Source organism: Ursus arctos, unplaced genomic scaffold, assembly GCF_023065955.2.
Source record: "Ursus arctos isolate Adak ecotype North America unplaced genomic scaffold, UrsArc2.0 scaffold_20, whole genome shotgun sequence".
NCBI classification, from domain to species: domain Eukaryota; kingdom Metazoa; phylum Chordata; class Mammalia; order Carnivora; family Ursidae; genus Ursus; species Ursus arctos.
This window is the reverse complement of record NW_026622875.1, coordinates 45820908-45840994: the sequence shown is the minus strand read 5'-3', so window position 1 is coordinate 45840994 and position 20087 is coordinate 45820908. Positions and strand designations below refer to the sequence as shown.

Genomic DNA, 20087 nt, shown 5'->3' with positions numbered 1-20087 from the left:
GTATGCATGTATCACATTTTGCTCACCCCTTCACCAGTGTATGAGTATTTTGTCCCAGGAACTCCCTAACCACGGCACATTCTCTTCTCTTCTCCACGAGACACTTAGCACAGCTATAGTTTTGCATTTGTTCTAGTGATTATTTTGTGTGTTGGAGTCACTCATCCACCGTGCCGTGCATTAGAGCAGGGGCCTGGTCTACACCCCACCCCACCCCACCAGTGTATCCTTAGCACTTGGCATAGCACGCCTAGCATTGTTTTTTAAAGAAATGAGTCGATTCTTGCAAATAAAACCTAGTTCCTAAACTTCAAATTTATTCAGAAAGTTGGACTTACATAGACTCTCTTTTCTTTAACCACAAGTAAAGGTATCCACATCTGGGGTCCCTGGGTGGCTCTGTCGGTTAAGCATCTGTTTTAGGCTCAGGTTATGATCTCGGGGTCTTGGGATCGAGCCCTGCGTTGGGCCCCCTGCTCAGTGAGGGGTCTGCTTCTCCCTCTGCCTGCTCTGCACCCCCCACTGCTTGCTCTCTCGCTATCTCAAATAAATAAAATCTTAAAAAAAAAAAGATATCCCCATCAAAGAACCTTTATAGAGCTGACCGTGTTGAGAATTAGGTGCTAGTCCTTGCCGGGTAATATTTCCATGGCCCCTCGACAAAAGAACAAGTCCAGGCTCTTGTTTTAAGTTCTGTCTTGTCGGCATTGTCATCAATTAACCAAACCGCTGACACAATGCGATATGAACGTCAGCATCAGATCTGATTGACTCTGCATTTGGAAACGCGATGTGTGCTTTTGGAAGCTCTTGTTTTTATAAGCAGACAGATCTTTAGGCCCAGTGGTGGTGGAACAGTCTGCAAAAGAGAATCAGTGAGCTTTCTGCTTTTGTAGACCTGGACATCAAAGCTCAGAGTGGATCAGGTACCTTGTCGCCAAAACGAGAACCAGTGGTTCTCAAAGTGTGGTCGAATCAGCAGCAGCACCTTCACCCCTGAAAGGCGTGAGAAAGTCAAATTCTCGGAGCGCCTGGGTGGCTCAGTCTGTTAAGTGTCTGTCTTCGGCTCAGGTTATGATCTCGGCGTCTTGGGATCGAGCCCTGCGTTGGGCCCCCTGCTCAGTGGGGTGTCTGCTTCTCCCTCTCCCTCCACCTCTCCCCCCTGCTTATGCTTGCTCTCTTTGTCACTCTCTCAAATAAATAAAATCTTAAAAAAAAAAAAAAAAGGAAAAGAAATTCAAATTCTCGTGTTCCACCCGACCTCCCCAATCATGAAACTCTGGGGAGGGCCTAGGGAGCTGTGTTTTAACAAGGTTCCAGGTGATTCTGATGCAGGAAAAGCCTGAAAACCCCTGGTCTAGGCCACAGTCAGGCCTCTTACTACCAAGTCACACCTCTTTCTTCTGTGCTGCATCGCCCTAGGGAAAAACAACAGATCCTTCGATCCAGGGACAGTGGGGTTTAGGGCCTGACTGAGTTGTATATTTGGGGGTGAAGCTGAGCCTGGGAATCTTAGGAGATGAATCGCTTCCCCTGGTGGGTCTCCATAGGCCGGCTTCTCAGCCCTCTTCATCTCGGTGGGAGCCAGGCTGGAGATGCCCACCCTTCTTTACTCCAGGGCTTTCGTGACTATCAGAATTTCTTCCAGTGTGACTTGGTGTGTGTGTTCAACCTTACAGTCCAAAGCAGGGACTCGAATCAAGACTCAGCCCATCGGAAGGATCCCCAGGTAAGTTACCTGTGTCGTCGACAGCAAGAGCGAAATGTGAGCAGTGCGCATTACGACGCCTCTTGATATTTTACAGTGTACTTAAAATAGTGTTAGATTCTTCCCTAAAGGCGCTGGAAACGCGAGAGTTAATAGTTCAGGAGGTGAGAAGCAATATTCTGAAAGCCTGTATTCATCCTTGTCAGACAGGTCCCAGTTCTTGCTTTTGGAATTAAATCACCCAGTCCTTAAAAGCAGATTGAATCTCATCGTAGATCACATCCCAGCGCAGTGCATCAAATCTGGTGTTCAAAGTTCACGTTGACTTATGCCGGTGCTTCATCAGGTGCTTCCCGAGGCGGCAGCCGCTCGGGCTGAGCCCGCCTTTAATCTCTAGGTGGTTCATTCAGCCTGGCCCCGGGGCCCCTCTGCGCAGGCGAGCACCTGCGTAATGCTGCCTGATGGTCCAATTATGCGGGAGCTTCGTGCCGGGCAGTTTTGTAACTTTTCCTTAAATCTTTCTCAAAAATACTTCCACAGTGACAGGGCCAAGGAAACCCACTGCCTGGGTGGCTGTGATTTAGGAGCTGGGCTCGGGCTCGTTCAGACTAAGACGAAATGAGGTCGCACACTTAAATAATAAATACCGCGTGGTTGTGTGGGCTTGTGGGTGCTCGGACGTTTGCCCTATGAATGATGCCGGGGGAAAGCTTGACCGACCAGCAGAAAACCAGGGTAGTGAACGGCGTGAGGTTTTCCTCCGTCTCAGACTTTGCACTGGCTCTTCTCCTGCAGGGTGTTTTAGGGAAACTTAGAAATTCACATTCCTGATGGCCTGACCTCATCCGCAAGGATTCTGATTCGCTAGGTGTGAGTTGGAGTCAGAAGTCCACTTTTTTAACAAGCTGCTTCGCTGATTCAGGAAGCAGGAAGTGGCCGACCCAGACTAAGACACGTTCTTTTTAGAAGGCAAGATACTGCAGTGTTTTTTTAACCTACATTATTGGTTGTCTGTTAATTTTATTTATGGATTGTTTTTAGAGATTTTTTAAATTTAGACATTTATGGTTTTGCCTGTCATGTCCTCCCCACTCTAACCTATTCACCCCTATTTTTCTCCTAAATGGGTATTAAATTATAACATGACAATTACATTTAAATGTTACTAAAACTTTTTTTTTTTTTAAACTGAAGTCTTTAATATACCAGTCATTTTACCATGAACTATAAAGAGTGTGACCTATAACATTTCTACTTCTTGATGGTTTTTTGGGTGATGTTTTGGAAAATGTTCCATGCACGTTTAAAAAGAAGTCCTATTGGGGAGCCTGGGTGGCTCAGTCGGTTAAGTGTGTGCCTTTGGCTCAGGTCCTGATCCCAGAGTCCCGGGATTGAGCCCGAAATCGGGTTCCCTACTCAGCTCTCTCTCTCAAATAAATCTTAAAAAAAAAAAAATCCTATTCTTTTCACTGGTGTATATAATTATTTGTAAAATTTAAAATAAGACTTATTATGTTGTCTTGGATGTATGTATTGTTTTCTGCTGTTCAATTCTGTTCAATTCTGGGTGATAGGAGAATTCTACAACCTCCCAGTCTGACTGTATTTTATTTTATTTTTGCATTTCTATCCGCTTGCTTTATGTATTTTTGATCCTCTGTTTTTGCTTCTTTGCAGTGAGAAGTGTATTTTAATCCATAGGAGTATCTCAGCAGTTTAGAGCTATGAGCTGTATAGCTAGATTGCCTGAGTTAAAACCTAGCCCCATCATTTCCTGTCTGTAAGATCCTAACAAGTTAATCTTTTTTCACTTGAATTTTTCCTCTGTAGAGAGAGGTTATGATCACATCTAGTTCCTCGGACTGCTGGGAGGTATAAATGAGTTAATATGAGTGATAATACATGTAGGAAGTGCTCTGTGAAGATTAGCAGTTATTTTTACAAAGGGTTCAGCTTCTATATCTTTAAGATGTCTGAAAGCTAGCATCGTGGTTTTGCTATAGACAGGCTATATCCTGTTACATTTTTCTGATCGATTGAGATTGGACTTGTATTGCATGGCCGAATGTTTGAGAATGACTCAGTTCTTCTGTAATTCTCATGTAATAGAGTATACTTGTCCCCTGGTTGGTGATGAGCCTTAAGACCCTTTGACATCTTAGTACTTTCTGGGAGCTGTTGGAATCTCTGCTTCATTGTGCTTTGGGGGATGGAAGTGACAGTGGCAATCTCTGGCCATAGTAGAGTAGTAGGTAGCAGAGACTGTTGGAGAAAGTCATCAAGGTAACGTGACCACCGGTTGACCTGTGAGCTGGCCCTGGGCACTCGGAGGTCTCTCACCCCCTCCTCTGTCCTTGGAGTGTGGGTTCCACTGGCCTTTCCTGCTCCCTGAGCCTGCTCCAAGGTCACAGCCTCAAGATGGTGATGTGGTGTTGAGAGCACCTGTGCAGTGTACGTGACCTTTAAGGTTTGGAGGGTGGGCACGTGGGTTCGTCTTGCTGCCGCCCAAGACAAGCCTCCTGTGTAAGTTCTCTTTGCATATTAAATTGGCACCTGCCCACCTGGAGGGGCTGGCCTCTCCTAGGTCCCTCCCTGACCTCCTTAAGCTTTGGTGTCCGATTACCGCCAGGAAACTCCGACTGGGTTGGGAGTCCACAGAGATGTAACACGGCCGTCCCATCATCACAAGTGGCAAGAGTTAAGCAGATTTCAGATGTTAAAGCTTGGCTAGGATTGAGGTGGCCCGCAGATGCTGTGCCTTGGAACTTGTAAGGTTTCGGCGCTTCCTCTCCAGGTAATCATGAAAGAAGTTCTAGAAGATTTACCTTCTCTCCCAAGCCAGATGCTCTAAGGGTTATGAGTATGACTCCTTCCCCGTGAGAAGACCACCATGATCAGGTGTTATGGGCCCACCTGGGATGCATAAATACCCTCTTGCAGGTGACTGGTGGCTTCGAGGAGGTAATTTGTGGAGAACTCGAATGTGTTGCTCTCTGGACATGAGAAGGGCGCAATGAAGGTGGTCATCAGATAGTGGTAGGTTTGAAGACTGAAAGTGAATTTAGGAAAATACACCCACAATTTGGTATTTCCCTTCCTCCTTCACACACTGAGTTTGCTTTGCTGATTTTTCCTCATTTTACTTCTCTGTAAGCAATAGATTGGAAGTTTTAGAAATATGATTCTGGATGTCAGAAGTGGTGATATTTCAATTGATAGAAGGGAATTGGGGGTGGGGCAGCTGAAACCTGAGGAATCAGTGTGCATAGTGCTGGAAAGAACCGCTCCTTGAGCTCTGCCTGCACCGGTCAAGTTCTCTCCTGGCATAGGCCCGTGGAGGAGGGGAGGGTGCCCAAGGTGGAGAAATCCAGCCTCTGCGAGAGGGTCTCTGTCTCTGCCAGTTTGGTGTGCTGGTGGGGTGTGGACTCGGGTTCCGGAAGAGTCAGGTGGTAAATAATCCAACCCAGAAGAGTGTCTTCAGTGGTAGACCAAGGTCGATGTCCTTGGTGGGGATGAGGCCATTGCTCAGACTTCCCCAGCCTGTCGTGTCCAGTGAGTTCCAGCAGTGGGGGCAGGAACTTCTTAGAAGATTGGGTGCCTGAGGAAGGTGAGAGCCATCTCAGTGGGAAGAACTGGCCTGGCCACCTGTGGTCAGTGGGAGCTGGGTCCTCCTTCCTCTTTCACGTGGGGCTAGGGGTGGTGGGTCTGGCAGGCAGGGGATCCCTGAGGCTCTGGCCCTAGCATCAGGTGTAGAGATGAGAGGCTGAGCCTCCGGGGAGACGGGAAGAGTCCTGACAGCCTGTTGGAAATAACGCAGCTATGAAAGGTGTCTGCTTAGACGCCACGGAGAGGTGAGAACCTCTTCTTCCTAGGACCTTTACTCTTGTCATTTTAATTTTCACCTTCCAATTCAGATGAAATGATTTAGCTTTTTGACAGGACCAGCCGGTCTAGCAAAGCTCGTCTTCAAAAGAAGATTTTTTTCACTGCATTTTTTTCTCTTTATAAATCTGCTGGTTTGGTTGCAACTTCTGCCTGTCTGCATCAGCGAGCTTCTTCTCGATGCCCGCCTCCCATCCCTTCCCGTGACATTTCTGCTGCCGGCTGGAGTTCGGCCCATGGCCGTTGGTGTGCTTCCGGGCCCCGTTCCTCCCTGCTCCCAATGTAAAAATGTATGGGGTCCACCTTTCAGACCCTAACATTGAACCTTAATGAAACTGCCAGGCAGCTGGGTGAGATCAAGAGGCTCCAGGTGTAGACTGATGACCTGAGCGAGGTGAGAATTGGAAAGCAGTGCTAGGAAAGGCCCACTGCTGCTGCTGTGTGTGTGTGTGTGTGTGTGTGTGTAAGGGAGGGAGTCAGAACATGTGCAGGGGAGTGTGAATGTGTGTGCACGTCTGAGTGTGTAAAAGTGGGGTGTGAGCGTGAGTTCAAGAATGTCGATGTGAGTGCAGAAGTGTGAGCACGAACGCGAGTATGCGTGCATGTGTGCAGGCGCGTGTGTGGGAGCGTGTGAGTGTCAGCGTGTACGGGTAGGGTGGAGTGTGTGCGTGCGCTTGTGCGGGGTTTCTAAAGCAGTGGGGTTTGTGTGAAGGATCAGCAGTAGGCAGTGGCCGGTCCTCAGCCTCTCCGGGGAGGGGGCCCGCCACCTGCCATGCTCCCAGCTTTGGGACTGGCCAGGGGTGCCCCTGGGAAGCTGGCCTACAGGCAATGAAGATGGCTGTCTTCGTGGGTTTGAAATCTCCCCCGGTTCTCTCTTCCCGGCACATTCTTTGCTTTGTTAACACGGCAAATAAAATAGGCTCGCTCTGTATACAAGTCCGTTTGCCGGCACAGCAGGTCGCACACTAAAGCTCGAAGACACTAACAAATAAGAGTAGGAATTAGGTTTGTCTTAACCATTTCTGTAGAAGGAAAGACCTGTAAGAGTGTTTTAGGATTTTATCTGGCAATTTCACTTGGGCTTATGAAGTCTCGTTTAGAAATACGGTTAACTTTTCCTATTTAGCACGAAAGCTGGGACTTTCAGATATCGCTCCGAGCTCCGAACAGCAGTACCCGATGCAGCCGTGACCCTGTGGGAAACCAAATTTAATTTCTTTCTTCCCAGGGGATGTGACCCAGCAGGATTGCCCTCCTTCACGCGGTATGGACAGCGCTGCCCTTTTGGGACACAAGCTCCCTTACCTTCCAGAGGCCATCCTGAAGGAGCACTTTGTGGGGTCGGCTGCAGTTTTTAATCTGCTGGTACTCCATCCCCTCTCTCCAAACAGGGTAGCTTCTAATTGTCTTTAGAAGGGGAGTAAATTGTGGATGACTGTCCTTAGCGCACGTGATTCAAACCGGCGCCTTTGCATTTAAACTATTTTAGGATGCAGTGGAAATTTTTTTTTTCCATCTGCGACAGGTTAAAATTAAGAATTCAGTTTGAAATACGTATTGTGGAACATCATTAATGCGTTCCCATATCCTGCATAATGGGACATCATTTGGTTTTTCTATCACCCCTATTGGGCAAAAGAACAGCCTTCAATTCATTTCTTTGCACCAGCTTCTGAATAATGTCTTTGCAAATATACGGTGCGTTGTTTAAACTGGACGCATTTGGGAATCTGCCTCTAGGAGCGAGGAAAGCCGACAGCTTCCTAATCGATGAGGAGTTGGTAGAAGCAATAAGGAGAAAAATGTCAAACCCTTTCTCCGTTTTGACCAATGGCAGATGCCTTTTCCTTGAAGCCTTCCTTTTCTACTTCCCCCAGTAAAGTGGGCATGTTTATTGATGGGGGATCCTGCAGCTTTGGCCTGGGGTGGGGTGGGGGAGCACACAGAGTGCTGTGGTTGCAGCCAAGTGTCCCTCCCTACACTTGTAAGGAGTATTACCGTTAATGCTCTGCCTTGCCGGGAGCGGTGTCTGCATGGCTACAGTCACAATGACATTCAATATAGGTCAGGTCGAAAACATTTTCTCCTAAGGAGAAGGCAGGGTCAGCACTTAAATAATTTGATCATTGGCAGCTCAGAAATGACCCTGCTCTCTCATTGAAAGAGTTTGGTTTTTGCCACGCAGAAAGGAGTCAGAGCAAATTTTTTTTTTTTAAGATTTTATTTGTCAGAGAGCACATGAAGCGTAAGCAAGGGGAGTGGCAGGCAGAGGGAAAAGCAGACTCCCCACCGAGCAAGGAGCCTGATGTGAGACTTGATCCCAGGACCCTGGGATCAGGACCTGAGCGGAAGGCAGACGCTTAAGTGACTGAGCCACCCAGGCATTCCTGAGTCAGAGCAAATTTTAAGTAGGACAGGGACATATGGCTGGCTCGGTCAGTGGAACATGCAGATCTTGATCTCAGGGCTGTGGGTTCGAGCCCCACATTGGGTGTGGAGATTACTCAAAAATAAAATCTTAAAGAATTTTTTTAAGTAGGACATGAAAATACTTTTTTGGTGTGAATTTGTAGGGCTAACTGCTATATCACATCTTGATCTTTTTTTTGGTCTTTATTTTTTAAAATTTTTTTATTATAATAATATTTTTTTATTATGTTAGTCACCATACAGTACATCCCTGGTTTCTGATGTAAAGTTCGATGATTCATTAGTTGCGTATAACACCCAGTGCACCATGCAATACGTGCCCTCCTTACTAGCCATCACCAGCCTATCCCATCACATCTTGATTTTAATGGCTTAATTCAACAGAACTTTCTTATTCCTGTACCAGCCTGATGGGGGCGCTCCTTGGCAGGTGACTCTTCCAGGTGGTGATTAGGGGACCCAGGCCCCTTACCTCTTCACCATAGTTGTTGTGGGGTTCCCAAGTTCACCTGCTGGTTGTCTCCATTTCCAACCTGTGTGTGTATGAGAGAGAGAGTGAGTGTGTAAGAGTGGGTGTGTGTGTATGTGGGAGGGAGAGAGAGAATGTGTGTTTTATGGGTCAAGCCTGCATTGCTCTTGCTTACATCCTATTGGCTAAAACTCGAACGGCCACACCGTAACTGCCAGGGAGTCTGGGGAATATATTCTGGCAGTGTCTCCTGGAAGAGGAAGAAAGCTTTTTAGGCCAGTGCTTCTCAAACTTGAGCTCCATTAGAATCATCACTCTGGGGCGCCTGGGTGGCTCAGTCTATTGAGTGTCTGCCTTTGGCTCGGGTTATGATCCCAGGATCCTGGGATTGAGTTCCACGTCAGGCTCTCTGCTCAGCTGGAAGCTTCTGTCTGCCACTCTGTCTGCTTGTGCTCTCTCTCTCTCTCTCTCTCCATCAGACAAATAAAATTAAAAAAAAAAAATCAGCTTCCTGGGCTCCTCTCCCAGAGTTTCAGGTTCAGGTCTTGAGTGGGGCCCAAGAATTTGCATTTCAAACAAGCTCCCAGGTGATGTTGAAGTAGGGACCTGAATTTGGAACAGTCCTGTCTGTGACACATGTCTGTCTTGATTTATCCATGCTAATCATGAAAACCAGAAGTCTATCTTTATTTTCCTGGCCTAAGTTATGGGAGGGAAGGAGATGGGTAAGATAGGTAGTCTTGGCCAGGCCATTCAGAATATTAGAAATAATTATGAGTGGAAGATTTCTTAGAGGCATTGGAGTTCTGGAGGACTGGGACCTGGGGTGTCAGGCACCCTGCTTCATGGGAGGGGAGGGGAGTGGGCATCTCTGCTCCTGGGAAGGCAGGTTCCAGCTGGCTGGGTTAGCTCTGTTGGCAGAGGAAAGGGGGAGAAGAAAGTTCCTAAGCAAGTCCAGGAGAGGTGACTCGAGAAGTGACTCGGAGAAAGGGACAAGGGAGGACTGGCATGACAATCAAAGGGGAGTTTGATTGCTGGGGCGAACCAAGCCTGGCCCTTGAATTGTGAGTTTTTGGGTCTCGGGATATCTGTAAATTGGGAATGACAATGTGTAATTGTTGGGTTGCTGTGAGAATGAATTAGAGCAGAGGGTTGTCAATTTTCTTGGTTCGTGGTGCTTCTATGTGAAGAAACCCCTAAGTTTCATTTATGAAGTGGTTAGCTCCAAACAACTTCATACATATTTATGTTTTAGCTCCTTGGTATTTGAAAAAATAATAAACATAAATGGAAAAAAATGTTTGTTTAAATAACGCTAATTATTTATGAATGGGTTGTATGCACCTGTGGGCCCCGCGTGGCTTCTCAAGCCTTGGAATCGTCTTGGGCATCGCTGCCCTCTTTTGCTGTTCCACGTTGATGTTTGCTTCTTATCCCAGCACCTGCTGAAAACCCTACTTTGCATGCGTGCATGGTAGCTGACCAGTTGAGTATGGCCGTGTAGCCCTCAAAAATGTAAACTGTTTTTTCAGTGCCTCTGTGAGTTCATAGTAGCGACCCAGGTGCTTTGGTGCCTGGCTTGGAGACTGGAATTTGGGGGGGTTTCCCACCCCTCCCCTTCATTAATTCATTGAACAAAAGTTCACTGAGTGAACTTGAGTGTGACGTGTCTGGCACTGTACTGGGCCCCGGGGTGGGGGGGAGAACACACTTCTGCCTCCCAAGGGGTGTTGAGTGTAGTGGGGAAGCTAGATGTGGAATTAGAGGCTTCTGCCAGTATAGACTCCCACTGGGGCTGGGCCGGGAAGGACAATTTCAAGGTGCCATGAGAGCTTGCAGGAGGAATAGTCGAGTATCAGGAGGGTTCTCAAGTTGGTGGTCCTTGAGTTGTTCCCGAAGTCTAAGAAGTTAACAGGGCAAGAAGGCAAAGAAACTGTTGTCTAAGCAGGAGGAATGGCATTCTGGGCAAGTGTTTTTCAAACTGTGATGAAGGACTCCCCTCCCACTTCCCCTCCCCTCAGTTACATTGTGGTTGATTCATGACTAGTGTGTAGCTTGTATGTGTCATGTGTGTTGGGCAACATCCAGACTGTTTAATGAGACTGATCCACTGATCACGCTGTAGGATGTTGAAGCAAAGCCAAATTGCAAAGCTGTTCTAGACCTGGAACAAGCTGTGGGCCACACTTGGAGTAACTGTGCAAGACAGGGAGCAATAGCATGAGCCAAGGTCCTGTGGTGAGCGAGATGACTTGGGGACTCTGAGGGTGGAGAGGAAAGGCTGGTGTGAATGGAACAGAAAGTAAGAAGGTGGAAAAGTCAGCAGGGGCTGTAGTGAGCCTCTAGGCCCCAGGAAGAACTTGAGTCTCAGATGAAGACCTTTTCTTCCTGGCGGAGAAGGGGAGGTTGTGGTGGTGACCTCCTAGGTGATAGGTTGAGCGTACAAACAGACCAGATATGTGGCTACAAAGGTCTGTTTGAGTGATTTAGGCAACTGGCAGTCCCTCTGCTTTTACTTTGTGATGGCATTGTGGCCTCCCAGAGCAGAGTGAGCTCTTGCCTCTTGGTGTTGAAAATGATGGATCGGAGGGCCTGCTGGAGTGTGCCAGGTGGCTGAGCATGCCCAGTTCCCTGACAGGTGTCCCCTGGAGCTCAGGCTCCTTAGGGTTACCCATGCTACTGGCAGGAAGCTCAGGGCCCAGCTTGCTGTTCCCTGGGTGTAAAACGGCCTCTCTTAGAGGCTTAGAGAATCCCAGCTGTTCCTGTGAAGTCCTACAGAGTGTGTTAACTGAGGCTGTGTCCCAGTGCATCTGCTTGCCTTTTTTGGGTGGAGGAGGAGGGTCTTTCGGAGGTTTGCTGTGGTATCCACGGGCAGCAGGCGAGGTCATGGGCATTGCACCAAATCCAGAATGGACTTAGCCATTGCCTTGCCCAAGTGGCCCCTTATAAGCACCATTCTGACTTAGAAACCCAGGACTCTCTCCCTACTCCTGGGCTGACTTCTGTGGGGCTCCCAGGAGGGACTTTTGGCTTCCACCTTCCTGAATTGAGAGCCTTGGTGTTGATTTAAGGATTACTTTCCTCCTTTGCTGTGAGGGGTGGGCTGGAGAAGAAAAAAAAAATGATGCACTGTGGTTTCTCTGCACAGGTACTTTGTGCTGGATTTCGAGGCTGGCATCCTGCAGTATTTTGTGAATGAGCAAAGCAAACACCAGAAGCCTCGGGGAGCCCTGTCTCTGTCTGGAGCCATAGTGTCCCTGAGCGACGAAGCACCCCACATGCTGGTGGTATACTCCGCTAATGGAGAGATGTATAAACTGAGAGGTATGTTCTCCTGCTAACTCTTCAGACGGGTCTCAGGGGCTCTAGTCCTAGTTGCCATGGTGATGGCTCTGTCTCTCTCTCTCTCTCTCTCTCTCTTTAAAAAAAAAATTTTTTTTTAATCACCTTTAGCAATTTGCTGTTTGAGGACTCTGTGGTCCCAGACACTGCCTCTCTTATGCCTGGGGTGGGGAGAAGGAGCTGACATTAGGGATTGCTTGTCCTGACTAACTGAGGAATTAAGGACAGGCGAAAGGTGAGCGACAGTAAAGCCAGCTCAGGTTTCGGATTTCAGATTTTTGTATTAGCTCAGTGTATATTTTCTTGGACTTTACAGTAGGAATCCTCACTACAGTCCCCTGTGGGGCTATGCTATGAGGACAAAACAAGCCTTTCAGGGGTCAGGGCGCCCCTCCCCCCCCCCCAGAGTTTCTCTAGAACCATCTCTTAGTAAAGGGCCCCTTCACTTATATTGTATTGATTCTGGTGTAATATCAGAGTCTGGTGAGGAAGCCATCTGCTTGGGGTGGAGTTAATTTTTTTTCTTGCTTTTTCCCCTTCTCTTTGCTTCTTGAGAACTGAAGCTTGCTCAGCATCCTCATGGAGGATAATTCCCCAGGAAGCCCCGCATTGAGCCGTAACTGTAGGTCCTGCCACCCCCAAGGCACGTTCATTGTGCAGGTTTTTAGCAATGCCAGACCCGACTGTAGCAGTGTAATTGGATTGCTAGATCATTCTTCCATCATTCCATTACAGTTGCATTGCCAGAAAAACGGTCAGTTTTCTTCTAACGAAATAACAAAAATAAAAATCCCAATGTCCACGTTGGTGTGTGTGCGTGTGCACACGTGCACGCGTGCACACACACACACACACACACGCACACACAGACACTGAGTCAGTGTTATTAAGGTCTGAGGAAGAAGAGTAGGACTTGTATGTATTAAGCGTTGGGGGTTGGTTGAGAATTCCTCCTTCTTATGTTTTTCTTTGCCCAACTAAGGGCTCAGTACAAAGAAAAGGCTTCTTCTGTCTCTTCCTTGCCCCCAAGGAATGGACAATGATAGGTTAGCCCCTGCAAAGCGAGACCGAGGGCCCAGCCTCCTTATCTCTGAGGCCAATTTTCATCATTCCACCTCTAAGCTTTACTGCCAAAAGATGGACTAAGCTAATGTTTCTTTATTATCCATATACAAGCCATATTTCAGAATCTATAAAATAATCCGAAAACCTATGAAATAAAAATGCCTATAGTTGAAAAAGTTTTTCAGTTTTTGGAAACGTGGGAAGATTCATGTTCTCTTTGGAGATTCATGCAGTGTGTCTTCCAGCTGGCTAGATTTATATGGTCCTTGCTTTCGTTTTGTTGTTTATTGCTTAATAAATCGTTAGAGCAGAAACAAAAGCAGGTAAAAAACTTAATGGCACTCCCCCCCCCCCGCCTGTGGTTTATAAAATGACACAAACCCCATACAAATGAAAAAGCCCAACTAATATGACAATTGAGCCATCTCCTTTTGCCTTTTAAGAGTTGATACTATTCTCAGGATTATTAAACCCCAGGGGTTGGTTGGTTGGTTTGTTTTTTTTTTTTAAAGGTAGCTTTAATAGCAAATACAAAAGTTTTATTATCTGCGTGACATTATCGCAAGGGCTAAATTTAGCGTAAAGTTAGCAACTGCAGAAGAGGCGGGATAAATTTCTGCAGATACATGGCTGGTGCTTGGCTCATCCCAAGAGGATCTGGGTGTTAGTTTTCTCCTTGCACCTGTCACCTACACAGAGAGTTGAATGAGTCTTGATGTCGGTGGATGCACGGCTTCTGAGAGTGTTTTTGGTGCTGAGGACTGAACAGAACTGCTGTAAACTGGCAGTTCTTCCCTTTTCCAAAAGAAAACGGCTCTAGTTCCAGCAGAATCCTTTGGAAGTCAAGTTCACCTGGTCTTACTGGTCTACCACTCCAGATTTTCTCACCTGAAAGTTCAAGCTGAAGTTGAGTTGAGTTGATTGAACAACACTGAGGCCCATTTCTGTAAACTTCCAAGGGAATCTTTCTGTATCTTGCATAGTCAACATTCATGCAGTTAATGTTATATTGAACTATTTACGCAGTTAATTATGCAGTGAAATTGGTGACTTAGATTTTATTAGAACCTGTTATGTATCCATGATAGTTTAAGAAAATAACGTGATATATTTGAGAAACGGGAGTCTAGATGGAAGGTAATGACCATATACTTGGCTTGTATTTTAACGTCTCTGGGGGAAATTTGAGGACCTCTATAGCAGCATTTGGTATGTCGTTCTGTCCAATCATAACATGAGGACACATATTAAAATAATTCAGTCGAATGCTTATTTTGTAGACGTTGGTGAGTCTACAGTATAACTCTGGAAATACCCAAAGGCCCTGAAAAACTATACTTTGAGCCTCTTATTCGCCACATGTGTAGAGGTGCTTAAAAATAATTGTGTTTCCTTCCCTGCGTTTTATTTTATTTTTTTATAGGTTTATTTATGAGAAAGTAGTGGGGAGGGAGTAGAGGGGGATGGAAAGGGGGAGAGAATCTCCAGCAGACTCCCTGCTGAGCTCGAGGCACCATACAGGGCTCGATCCCTGGACCCTGAGATCATGACCTGAGCTGAAACCAAGAGTCAGACACTCAACCGACGGTGCTACTCAGTGCCCCCCCCCCTGCCTTTTTAAAGGAGTAGAAATGACTTTTTTTTCAGAGGAGGCTAATAAAAATGGCAAAATTGTTCTTATAAAGACAGACATTTCAGAGGACGTTTTAAATGTGGTTTAAGAGGGAATTTTCTGTTGAGATTTAGTGAACTTTGCTTTTTTTTTTTTTTTTTAAATGTAAGCATAGGCTGTTTGAGAATATTGCGATCAGCCTTTGTTTTCCCCTTTGTTCTCTCCCCACCTCACTCCCTGGGCGCCCCCACCGCCTTAGGTGGGTGTAGAAATAGGTTGGATGCCTTTTAGAACCATCTGCAAGCCTTTCTTTCTCTGTTTTAGCTGCCGATGCAAAGGAGAAACAGTTTTGGGTGACTCAGCTTCGAGCTTGTGCCAAATACCACATGGAAACGAGTGCTAAGGTAAGTAACCACGGGGCGGCAAGGAGGCATTGGAGTAATTTGGCTAGCTACCCTCAGCCCAATTACCTGTTTCGTTGGGGAAGCTGTTTTTCATGCCATTTCTGAAGTTACCCCTGTAGTGGAATTCATATTGTCCTGCTGCATTTAGATCTAAAGCCAAGAGGAAAGTAGTAGGATTAGCTTGCAGGTAAAATGAAGAGGCCTACAGATGCCTCCTTGGAACTGATTCTGGGAGGAACCTTCTATGGCTTTGCGCGATGTCCATTTAGGCAGCTGTTAATGTCTGTTGAGCAGCTGAGTGGATAATCTCACTGAGGAGGCGGAGGAGTCCGATTTACTGTTCGCGAAGACTGATTGTGGACAGTGATCCTTAAATAAAACCTAGACCCCAAATTGATGAAGAATCCTGCAAGGAGATTCAGCATTCCAACTATAGACATGTTCTCGGGTCATTTGGCATCCAAGTATGAATTCTTTTCTCGTCAGGATTCGGTAGGAGGTCTTAGATCAGATATGACCTAGGGAGATGGGAGGTAGGCATTTTCACGGATTATTTGGAGGATTTTCTAGCATTAGGATACAGGAAATAATTGCAAAATCAATTTATTCAGGGCAATAAATTTATTCAGGGCAATAAATATTTGTTGAAATCCATGCTCAAAGGACTACCCCTTTTATATCATGAATTCCAGTGTAGGTACGGTGCCTGACTGCATCCAGTAGAAAGACCCATCTGCAAGAAACTTCTGGTTATTTTAATCCTATAGCCAGTCTGCTGTCTTGCCCAAGGAATGGGAAATGTCTTGCTTAGGTACACCTCCCTGTTCTGCCTCCAAGTACAAACTGAATGGATTTCTTCATAAGGATTTTGTTCACTGTTTATTTTTTTCTTTTCTGAGACCTCTTTTCCTTGACTTGCTTACTACTGTTTCGCTGTCACCCCTCTTGACTTCCCCACGCAGAACCTGGGTTTACCATAGGTAGGGCCCTACTTCTAAAACTTTTTTTTCTCTCTGGCTTGCTTTATTTTTTAGGGATTATGGTAGGCGTTCTGGACATTTCATCAGTATTTTAGAAACTCCTACGTAGGGCAGTTAATTTTTTTTTTCTTTTTATATGTATCTTTTTACTTTTTTATAAAACAGAACATGGGCACCTGGGTGGCTCAGTCGGTTAAGGGTCTGCCTTCGGCTCAGGTCATGCTTTCAGGGTCCTGGGATCGAGCCTTGTGTTGGGCTCCCTGCTCAGTGGGGAACCTGCTTCTCTCTCTCAGCCTCTCCCGTGGCTTGTGCTCTGTCTCTCAAATAAATAAATAAAATCTTAAAAAAAAAAAAAACCCGCAAAAAACAGAACAGAAGAGTATAAAATAAAAAGGACAGATCCCCCTCTCTTGCCATGTATGCTCATTTTTCACGCTGTTTTTGAAGTTACCCCCTGTAGTGGAATTCATATTGTCCTGCTGCATTTAAGTCTAAAGCCAAGAGGAAAGTAGTAGAATTAGCTTGTACATAGAATGAATCGGTCTGCAGACGCCTCATTGGTACTGATTCTGGATTCTTGTACATCATTCTCGTAGATTGAGACGTGTTGGGACGTATGTATATCTGTATTTGTGGTTTTTACACAGATGGGATCGTCTCATGTATACAGTCCCTCCCCCCTTTTTAAAGGCATTTTGGAGATCTGATTAGACATATGGGATCTGTTACACTGTCCTTAGGATGGATGGTTGGATGGTGTTCTAAGGAATGGATGTCTGCTTTATTGAAGTCCTCTACTGGTGGGCATTTAGGTTCGACATAACGCTAGAGGAAACATCTTTGTGCGTATATCTTGTTGTGCCTCCCGGTATACGTAGGAACTTACATTCGGTGGAATTGTTGGGTCGTAGACTGTGTCTGCTATGTTTTCCTAGACATTGCTAAATTGTCTTCTAAAGAAGTTCTCCTAAGTTGGACTGCCACCAATTTTGTGTGTAAAGATGCATTTCTCCCTCTAACGGTGGCTCTTCTAACGTTCAGTTTTTGACAGTCTCATGGATAAAAAATTAATCTCCCATGATTTTCACTTTCACGTCTACAGTGACTGGGGCTGAGTGTGTTTTCAAATGTTGGTTGCCACATGTATTTCTTTGATGTGATCTGCCAATTTTTATCCTTCATCCCTTTTTCTATTGAATTCTTTTTTTCCCTCCTTGGTTTGCACTTAGCTGTATGTGTATTGGGTGTGTTTGTCCTTTGCCTGTCATTCGTATTATAGATACTTTCTCCTGGTAGGTCACCTGTATTTTGACTTGGGGTACATTTTTTGCTATGTAGGAGATTTAATTTTTGCGGTCAAATTTATGAATATTTTCGTTTTTGGCTTTTGGTATTACATCATGCTTAGCAAAGGCTTCTTTGTTCTAAAATGATGAAAACCTTCTTCAGTGTTTTCCTCCAGTGAATTTATAGTTTAATGATCATGTTTCAATCATTGGTTCATCTGGAATTTATTTTGGGTGTAAGAATTGAGGTCGGGAAACCAACTTGAAGCGCACGGATCTTTTAATGAATCACTGGAGACCAGGAAAGGTAAAGACCTCTTCATGATAGTAAGAAACGGGAAGGGAATTTAAAGATTCTCTGAAGGAGAATTTGATTTATTGATGTGTTCTCTGGGTGGTTTCAAGAATACAGATTAACCTGTTAATGTAGACCCCAAATAAATAATAATTTAGATGGCAGGGCCTGCAGGATTTCCTATTTGAGACTGGAAGTGGGATTGCTGACCATCCCTCCTTTATAGCATAGCTACTGTGATCCCCTAGGGAATAATAATTTTTACCTTGTGAACAGACCTGGTTGTTCAGCAGAGGCATTATGAAGTCCAAGGCTGCTTAGGCAAAAGCTGTAGTGACAATGCAGTTGGGCTTAACATGACTATAAACTTAATGTCCAGGTAACTGTAGGAAGGCTATTTACTTTGCATCATGGTTGTTAGGAATACATGCTAAGCCTTCTCTTTACTCTGTTCTTCTCCTTCACTCTCAGCAGGTCAGATCCCTCTCCAGCGGATTATAAAGAGTATTCTCCCTGTGATTGCTTGGAAGTTTGTCTTTTAAAAACTTTTTATTTAAAACCAGGTGTTCCCTGGAGCGAGTATGAGGCAGATGGAATGGTGCTGTCATTCTAACTCCCCTTAGAACTGCGGGATAACCATATTCATCGAGTCTGCAGAGGGCTTCATGGAGGACCCGCCCAGCAGTTCTGAAATCCAGACCTGTCCCAGTCAGTGCCCGAGGAGGTTTTCCCCAGTCCCGAAGTGAAGTGAGAAAAACATTTCCTAAATGTGCCTAAAGTCAGCTTTAGTCAATATAAAGGTTGGCTCTTAATTCAGAAATTACATTGCTTTGCTTTTTGAGGGTTAAAATACTCTTTTTATTGTAGAAGATATAGAATATTTATGGACTCATTGGTTGCCTTTTTAAAAAATTTAGGTTTATTGAGGTATAATTTACATAAAGTAAAATTCACCTCTTTTAAGTGTGAAGTTTATTTTTTGATGGATGCATGCAGTCATGTAACCATCACCACAATTATCATTCTGCCGCCCCCAAAAGTTCCCTCTCTACCCTGTTGTGGTTGATCCCCTCCCCCTCAGCTCCAGGCAACCACCCATCCATTTTCTGTGTGTAGTTTTGTTTTTTCTAGAATGTTCTATAAACTGAATTATACAGCCTTTCACATCAGACTTCTTTCACTTAGTGTAATACTTCTGAATTTCACCTATGCTGGTGCGTCAGTAATTGATTCTTTTTAATTTTAGCTATTTTAGTGACTATGTGGTACTTTTTATTCTTAATATCTTTTTTTCAAAAATGAAAAGTGATTACCAATCCCCAAATTAATTCCTGAAATATCAGGTTGAAAAGATTTCTAGGTGCATTACCAGATTAAAAAAAAAAAAAAAAAGTACAGGTTTTTGAAACCTAAGGGTCTGGCTGTCTAGTTGAGCCCTTGTGGTTTCCACGTGGGGAAGCTCCAGCTGGGAGAGTGGTGGAGCCAAGGCTCGAGCTCAGGTCTCTGGTTTCCTGCTCTTACCTCACACATGTCAGCCAGGGCTGCCATCTTTCCCTCTGTGGGTGATGGGGCCCTTTTTCGGACAGTTTCTTCTTCTAGATGGACAGAAACTGCCAAAGACTGAGAATCCTCCTCTCTTTTTAAAATTTTTTTATTTTTATTTTTATTTATTTGACAGAGACAGCCAGTGAGGGAGGGAACACAAGCAGGGGAAGTAGGAGAGGAAGAAGCAGGCTCCTAGCAGAGGAGCCTGATGTGGGGCTCGATCCCAGAACGCCGGGATCACGCCCTGAGCCGAAGGCAGACGCTTAACAACTGCGCCACCCAGGTGCCCCAGAATCCCCCTCTCTTGACATCACCTACGGTTCATCCTGTGACCTCTAGTTGTTGTTCAAGGTGCAGCTGCAAGGATGTGAGGTGGGTCTGCTAGGAAGACTAGAACACTGACTTTCTCTGAAAACACAAACAACAAAACAAAACATCTTATTTTTAATGCAGTATAAAAATTCAGACAGCATAATGCCCTGATTGGAAAAGGGTTAAGAGGGAGCTGTAGGGAACTGTCTTCGTGAGAATTTCCTAGTGTGTGACTTTGAAGTATCGAATGTAGGAGTGGGTGTCTAGTTTTTATCAAGTAGGTGGTGGTTAGAAAGCTCTAGGACGGGGGCCTCGTGGCGTTCTGGGGACTATGATAAGGACTGAGCATGGGAAAGGAACTGTCTGCTGACAGAAATAATGACGTTTAATACCTTCTATGTCAGTGACCATCACTCAGGATCACGCTACCCTTCACGAAGGTCCTGTGAGGTAGGTAGTATTGTCTCTCTGTTGACAAATTAGAAAGCTGAGGCCAATGGAACCTCAATGGTAGGCTCAATGTCACGTGGCCATTAAGTGAGTAGATGGGGACAAGAGCCAGAGTTGCTAAACACGCCCTCCCCCCCTCCCTCCTCCTGGTTTCCTGGCAGGAGCTATGGGAAGGTTCAGTATGGTATTGTCCTGGCTTGAACTCTATATTTTATAACTCGGGAGGGGACAACTCTGAATAGGACACCTAGAATTCTTATGTACTCAAGGGAACCCCTCTCTAGTCTTTTAAATAGGTTCTGATCCC

General features: G+C 45.5%; 1 protein-coding gene across 2 annotated transcripts in view; it reads left to right on the top strand.

Annotated features, from left to right (window-relative positions):
* Nucleotides 1-20087, top strand: part of OSBPL10 (oxysterol binding protein like 10) — a 292041-nt gene that overhangs the window by 87856 nt on the left and 184098 nt on the right. For both annotated transcript variants that reach the window (XM_026496853.4, XM_026496850.4), the window contains exons 2-3: nt 11638-11813; nt 14833-14912. In XM_026496853.4, the coding sequence (XP_026352638.2) occupies nt 11638-11813; nt 14833-14912 (256 nt within the window). The remainder of the gene's footprint in view (nt 1-11637; nt 11814-14832; nt 14913-20087) is intronic.